Genomic DNA, 7,380 nt, shown 5'->3' with positions numbered 1-7,380 from the left:
ACATATAATCGGTTATTTTTCATTTTTTGTATAATATTATACAGATAACAAAAGCTTTAAAAATGACTATAATAAACATCTTTTAAAAACAATTTTTTGTGTTTTATATATTATTGATGCAAGAATTTTTTGAGAAACCGATATATAGATTACAAAATTACTTTTATTATGTTTATATAACAGTCAAATTTTTAATTGTTGATCTTTGTTGACTTACAGTTATATACTAATCAGCAATTGACTTTTTTTTCCTTTTTAGTATTACATAACATAAATACTAATATAATGTAAATCTATTAATTTTAATTCAGTTTATGGGTTTTAAAAAATAAATTAAAATTACAAATTTGATTAATTATAATTATTCATAATAAATTAGGAAAAAACAAAAAAAATCATTTACATAATTTTTAAAACGTTTAAATAAAAATTCGAAGTTGCAGCTTTTTCAAAATATTTTCGTTAACAAATTCGGGTGTTTTCTAAATCTCAAGCTTTACTTGACTATATATTTTTGTGTTATTTGTATACAAACATATATACACATACATCTACACATACATATATGTATATATGTAAATTAACTTTTAATTTTCAAGTATAATAAATGTGTGTCGTGACAAATAGCCGGGGGGCAATGAACATAAGTCATCAGTCATCACCAATAAAGTCGATTCTAACTTCTAATACGTTGCCTAAAATCTATTTTCATGAAAACGACCGATGTGGTTTTTTTTTCGACTATCAGGACTAGTCAGTAAGTTGTGTGGTTCGTACTTCGCGGCAGTTCTTGACACGAGTAGTTGAATATTCAGTATTGTGTCCTCATCGACGAGGGCTACTCAAGTGATTTTAGCAACTCAAAATTTGACAACGAAAACTACAATAAAAAGCTGTTTCATCATTTGGGTAAATATATATTTAATGACATTTATTAATTCATCAAAATAAATAGAATTATTTTTATAATTATTAATCAAAAATATATTGATCAAAAATTTATTTACAATCGAGTTATACACGCAAAGAACTAGTTATCGCATGATTGCATAAATATCGACATTATGATTTTTTTTATTTACGTGCTTTGACAAAAAAAATATTTAACAATATAATTTTGACATTAATATTTTTATTTTATCTTAATTATTATTTTCATTATGCAATAGACATATGAAAGTAAACGTGGCAACATTGCTTTGACAGTTGATAATAATTAAAATTCAATTGATCGATATCAGGAGTGTTTCTTTTTTTTTTTTTTTTTATTGTATAAGAAGAGAATCTAAATTCGTAGTTTTAAATGATGAAGAAATATTTTTATATAATTCGAAATTTGCCTGTCTATAAATCAGAATTTTGTTTGAAAAAAAAAAACATTACATTTCAATTTTAATACGTGGCTCACGTGAATAAGCATATGCCTGAATATATCAAGTTTTATTTAAAGAAAAGAAAAAAATAAATCATAATTTCATCGGTATAATGGAATATTAATATAGTTATATTTAATTATTATTATAATGCCATCAGACATTTTGATACAGGCTTATTGGTTATTAAATATTAGACTCATTATGAATCATCGGGTCAAAAATATGGACACACTGGACTCGTGTCACCTGTTGAGACATTGGTTTTTTTTTTTTTTATCTATTTTTAAAAAAGAATAAAAGATTATACGAAAAAAAAAAAAGATAACAAGCCGGAATATTTTTTTTTTCTACTTTATATTATTGAAATTATATTTTTTTTTGTTTTATTATTTATTAATTAGTATCATAAATAGAATATTCGTCATGCTGATAAAATAAAAAACAAAATTATTTTATATTAAACACGTATTATTTTAGAAATTTTTCTTTTCAATTATTATATATTATTAATAATAACAATAATTGTTATTATTATAGTATCAAAATATCATTTAAATTTTAAAAAACATGTTTCCATATTTTTAACAATGTATTTTGTTATTTTTTTTTTATAGATAAATAATTGATAATTGGAAGTTTGCAGTCTTTGATTCTTGATCCTAGTAATGCCATTTTGATTATAAAATTTTAATTAAAGTTATGCAATGGGTGGAATAATGCAAAAATTTAACATTTTGTTATGGAAAAATTTCCAAGTCCGGAAAAAACATTGGGGAATGTCGATTTTTGTTCAAGTCATAATACCTATATTATTATATGCCTTGGTAAACAGTTTAGTGCTCAAGAATGCAAAAGGCGAAAATAAAAATATTCCGGAAATGCAAAAAAAATTTGCATCTAAAGGTGTAGATATCATTCAAACCACATCTATTTTCATTGATTATTCGATCAATCCTACCATCGGATATACACCACAATCCGATGATACCGATAAATTGATGAAATTGGTTAAAGAGTGTGTAGGAACAAATACCACTGGCTATCAAAATGAAACTGAAATGACTGATGTAATTGCTAACAATACTGGACCTATTATTGGAATTGTGTTCAAGGTCGATAGTACAAGCAACACATTTAGAAACGGCTTGGAATATACATTGAGAGCTATGCCCAACAAAGATGATAAGTATCAAAAAGTTCAAATCTGCCTGGATATATCTTATATTGAAATGATTACCAATGTGAGTGTCACACATGAATCATTAGGAATAAAAACTACACAAATGAAAACAGAAGTATATAAAGAATCACTCTTGCCATTTGATGTTGCGCTAAGTTCATTCTGCATTATAACTTTATTGGTGTTTGTCATCACATATTCAGTTGAAATGGTATATATAGCAAAGGAAAAAGCTGTTGGAATAAATGTAAGTACAAATATTTCTTTTTTTAATTGAATTTGAAAATTAAAAAAAAAACAATTGTTTATGAAAGTATATAAATAAATGTTATTTAATTGGAATTTTAGGCTTTGATGTCATTAAACGGAATTAAAAATTGGATGAATTTATTAAGTTGGCTTGTTACTGGTGTTATTTGGAATTTTTTGTTATTAATACCAATTGTATTGATGCTTAAATTTTCCTGGGTCCCAGAATCAAATGCATTTATGGAAAAAGGAAATCCAATCTTGATATTTATGGCATTTTCATTACACATTGTACATCTTTTGTGTTTTGGATATCATATTGCATCTTATTTTAACAAATGTAAGTTCTATTATACAATTCATTTTATTCAAATTTTTTTTTCTTTATGCCTATTATTTTGTATGTGATACAGCTTGGAAAGGAGTAGTGACGTCAATTTCATTCCTTTGTTCAATAAGAATTATCAAATCAGCAATGGAAGCAATAAAATATCAAGAAACCGCAAAATATCTAGAGATAATCAGTCCGAGTTCTTTTCTGACTGGAATTTTTAACGCAATAGAAAGATATGAAAGACAAGGTAAGTTGTTTTTATAAATAACAAAATTGGATATTGCAAATATTTTAGTTACAAATATACTTTATTTATTTTGTAAATTTTAGGCATGACAATTGGATTTATGAATATGTTTTCAACCGAATTAGTAACACAGCCATTTGAAACATCAATTGGAATGATTATGCTTTTTTCAATATTGGGAGCAATACTTCATTTTTTCATGGCACTATACATTCACGCAATTAAACCTGGTGAATATGGTGTTAAACGTCATCCTTTAGCATGGTTTTTGAAAAAGAAAAATATAACAGAAGATGAACAAATCCAATTAGACTCTGATTATTTTGAACAAAAAAAAGAATTCGAAAAAATACCTGCTGGGTGTCTTAAAGCAGGAGTGCAAATCAGAAAGCTCAAAAAAATATATAGCACAGGTTTTATTGAAAAAGACGAATTTCACGCATTAAAAGAAGTATCAATTGACTTTTATCGAGGTGAAATAACAGCATTACTGGGTCACAATGGAGCTGGTAAAACAACAATGATGTCAATATTATCAGGGTTAACTGGCTCATCAGGTGGTGTTGTCATAATAAATGGAAAAAATGTTTTAAATAATCATGATGTAATAAGTAATAATGTTGGTCTTTGTCCTCAAGCTAATATAACAGTTCCAGATCTTAATGTTTATCAACAAGTTTTATTTTTTGCTAAATTACGAGCTAAAAATAAAACTTCAGCACAAATTAAAGAAGATGTTGAAAATTTACTTTTAAAAGTTAATTTACAAGATAAAAAAAATTGCGCACTAGATCAATTGTCTGGGGGACAAAAAAGAAGATTATGTTTGACACTGGCTGTGATTGGTGATGCAAATGTGTTGATTTTTGATGAGCCAACATCCGGAATAGACACTGAGGGTAAACGAGATATTTGGGATATGATTTTAGCAATGAAAAGTAATAAGACAATATTAATCAGTACACATGATATGGAAGAGGCAGATATTCTTGGTGATAGAATTGCCATAATGCATTCGGGTAAAATCAACAGCTATGGAACTTCTATGTTTTTGAAAAAGTTACATGGAGATGGTCAAGTAAAAGTTACACTTTCACTTAAATCTAGCTGTGATACTGCCAAGATACTCGAGATAATTGGTGAGGATGTGAAAACTTTAAATCAAAGAAATGATTCAATTGTATTAGCAATTCCCAATTCAGAATCATTACCCGAGACATTGGATAAATTAGAATTTTCTAAAAAAAAATTGGGCATCACTGGCATAAGTGCATCAATAATTACTTTAGAACAAATTTTTGTCAAAGTCACCGAGGAAGTTGATCATAATGTCAATGGTACGACTAATGAAATTGGTCATGACCCAATACTCTTTAATGAAAATAAAGGTTTTGACTACTTGATGCAAACCTTGTGGGGATATGTGATCAAGAAGCAAGCATATGCCATGAGAAGTCCATGGAGTTTCCTGCTTCGACTTATTCTTCCTTGCCTTATAGTTGTATTAATATTTTTGTGTTCACTATCTGAAAAACCTATCGAAACAGTAGATTTGACATTGAATGAGGACTCAGTTTCATTGTACAAGAAATGGAAAGCCTCTGAAGAAATGATTATCACTAATAGAAACTATACAAATTTTGCTTTTGGCAACGAAAGATTTATCACTGCAGAATATAATAACGTATCGAATAAAACATTGAATGTGAAACAATTGTTTTATTCAGACAATCAAAAAGATGAAATTTCTAAAACTATAAATTTTATTGACAATACTTTGCTAAAGATATACAGCAATAATTCAGATTCAAAAATTCAAGCATCTAAAAAAGATATTTATCTGTCAAGTGATTCAATATACCAAAAGGATGGAAATATAAATATGAGATTATTCATGATTATTCCAGTTATGGTAATAATGTTGTGGTTGATACCTTTTTATATTAGTCAACCACTTTGTGAAAGAAAGACCGGTATTAAACAGCTTCAAGACACGACAGGAGCCTCAAAAATAGTATACTGGAGTTCTATGTTTGTTGTTGATTTTGTTCATTACACGATTTCCATTATTATAGCATTAACATCATTGTTATTCATTGATAATTCATATGATATGCAAATTATTGATACAGAAACAATTACTATATGTTTGATAATTATGCTGTTATTCGGTCTAGCTGGTTTGTTTGAAATTTACGTCTTTAGTTTATTTAATTTTTCAGAAATCGCAGCAAAAATTATTTTGATATTCTTTCCTTTTGTCGTTATAATTCTTGGCATTATATATTATACTATTATAGAACTTCTTCCGGGTCTATGGTACCGGAATAATATGATAGAGACAATATTGTTATGGATTTTAATGTTTATTCCACAAATTAATCTCTTACAGGTGTCCATTTTGTACTTCAACATTATAGTAACAAAAAGTAATTATTTAAACTTTAGAATAATAAAAGGTCTAACATTACCATATTGTTTAATCATCTTTGTAATATCATTCGTATTATTCATTGGAATTATCTACACTGTCGAACAAAAAATAATAGCAAAAGTTTTGGGAAAAATCAAGAAGAATAATTCAATTACGAACATAACTGAAACAGATGAGTTAGTGCAAAAAGAAAGAGACATTGTTAGTGGAGAGGTTGAAAAACGCCTTACTAAAACAATTAAGCATAAAAATGAAAATGTTTTTTTGGCACATGAATTGAGAAAAAGTTATGGAAATTTACAAGTTGTAAAAGATATTAGTTTTCGAGTAAAATCAGGAGAATGTTTTGGTCTTCTTGGAGTAAATGGTGCTGGAAAAAGTACAACTTTTAAAATGTTGACTGGTGAAGAGAGTGCTTGTCATGGTAAGATGTACTTGAAAGACATTGGCATGCATGACAATCGTGGTGACTATTTATCCAAAATGGGATATTGTCCACAACATGATGCTCTAATTGAAACATTAAATGCTTGGGATCATTTGTACCTCTTTGCCAGACTCAGAGGTGTACCAGAATCACAAATAAAATCATCAGTTGAAGGCTGGATAAAAAGATTGAATTTGACTGCTTGTGCTTCAAGACCAAGCCGAACATACAGTGGTGGAAACAAAAGAAGGCTTAATATTGCATTGGCATTAATCGGTCAACCATCATTGGTTTTGATGGATGAGCCAACAACTGGTGTTGATCCAGCAGCAAGAAGATCATTATGGAATACTTTAAAGTATTGTCAGAAATCTGGTCAATCAATAATTCTCACTTCTCACAGCATGGAAGAATGTGAAGCTCTTTGCAATCGGTTGGTTATCATGGTTAATGGAAAGCTAGTTTGCGTTGGTGCAGTTCAAGAACTAAAACAACGTTTTGGTGCTGGTTACAATATTCACGTGAAAATGTCACCTGCTTCATCTGTTGAGGACGTACAACATATCAAGGAAACAATTGAGTCAACTATTAGATGTCAAAAAATGGATGAAAATTCTGGTTTTCTTGGATATCATGTCACTGACCCTGGTGCGACCTGGACAGTGATGTATCGCATGATGAATACATTGAAAAATAATTATAATTGTATTGAAGATTTTGCAGTACTTTCATCAACACTAGAGCAGCTTTTCATCCAATTTGCCAGAGCTGAGCATACTGATTTAACTAGTCATGAAATTCCATAAAATGAAAAAATAACTAAAGGAATTTTTTTTTTTCAATCATATTGTTTTTTTTTCAAATCTACATAAGTACAAGAAATAAGTAAATATATGCAAGTAATCGTTAAAAAAAAAACTTGAGTAACAATTTTAAAAATGCTCAATTTCACTGTTTATTTTTCAATCTTTATTTATTCTTTGTTTACTTGATATACAAAAAATATTAACTCAAGGCTGCAATTATATCACGAATTACTCGATTATCTTTTATGTAAAATTTTAAACATTTAAATTGTGTAATTTTGACATAAGTTTCTCAATCCAAATAAATAAGTAAATATGAAATCAATT

General features: G+C 27.9%; 1 protein-coding gene across 1 annotated transcript; it reads left to right on the top strand.

Annotated features, from left to right (window-relative positions):
- The first annotated feature begins 2,374 nt into the window (after window positions 1-2,374).
- LOC122853881 (ATP-binding cassette sub-family A member 17-like) lies at window positions 2,375-7,053 on the top strand. Its single transcript, XM_044154289.1, has 5 exons — window positions 2,375-2,803; window positions 2,905-3,145; window positions 3,219-3,386; window positions 3,470-5,298; window positions 5,779-7,053. Exons 1-5 carry the CDS (start codon window positions 2,375-2,377, stop codon window positions 7,051-7,053), a joined length of 3,942 nt encoding a protein of 1,313 aa, XP_044010224.1.
- The last annotated feature ends 327 nt before the right edge of the window (window positions 7,054-7,380 follow it).

The sequence above is a fragment of the Aphidius gifuensis genome, linkage group LG4, assembly GCF_014905175.1.
Source record: "Aphidius gifuensis isolate YNYX2018 linkage group LG4, ASM1490517v1, whole genome shotgun sequence".
NCBI lineage: Eukaryota > Metazoa > Arthropoda > Insecta > Hymenoptera > Braconidae > Aphidius > Aphidius gifuensis.
Note: the sequence above shows the minus strand (reverse complement) of the source record. Positions and strands in the feature narration are given on the sequence as shown.

What these genes read in the sequence shown, in the direction of transcription:
- LOC122853881 (XM_044154289.1), top strand. Translation starts at nt 2,375, where the DNA reads ATGAAATTGGTTAAAGAGTGTGTAGGAACAAATACCACTGGCTATCAA. An exon ending in TGCATCTTATTTTAACAAAT is followed by an intron (nt 3,146 to 3,218) that starts GTAAGTTCTATT and finishes TATGTGATACAG; the next exon opens with CTTGGAAAGGAGTAGTGACG. An exon ending in AGAAAGATATGAAAGACAAG is followed by an intron (nt 3,387 to 3,469) that starts GTAAGTTGTTTT and finishes TGTAAATTTTAG; the next exon opens with GCATGACAATTGGATTTATG.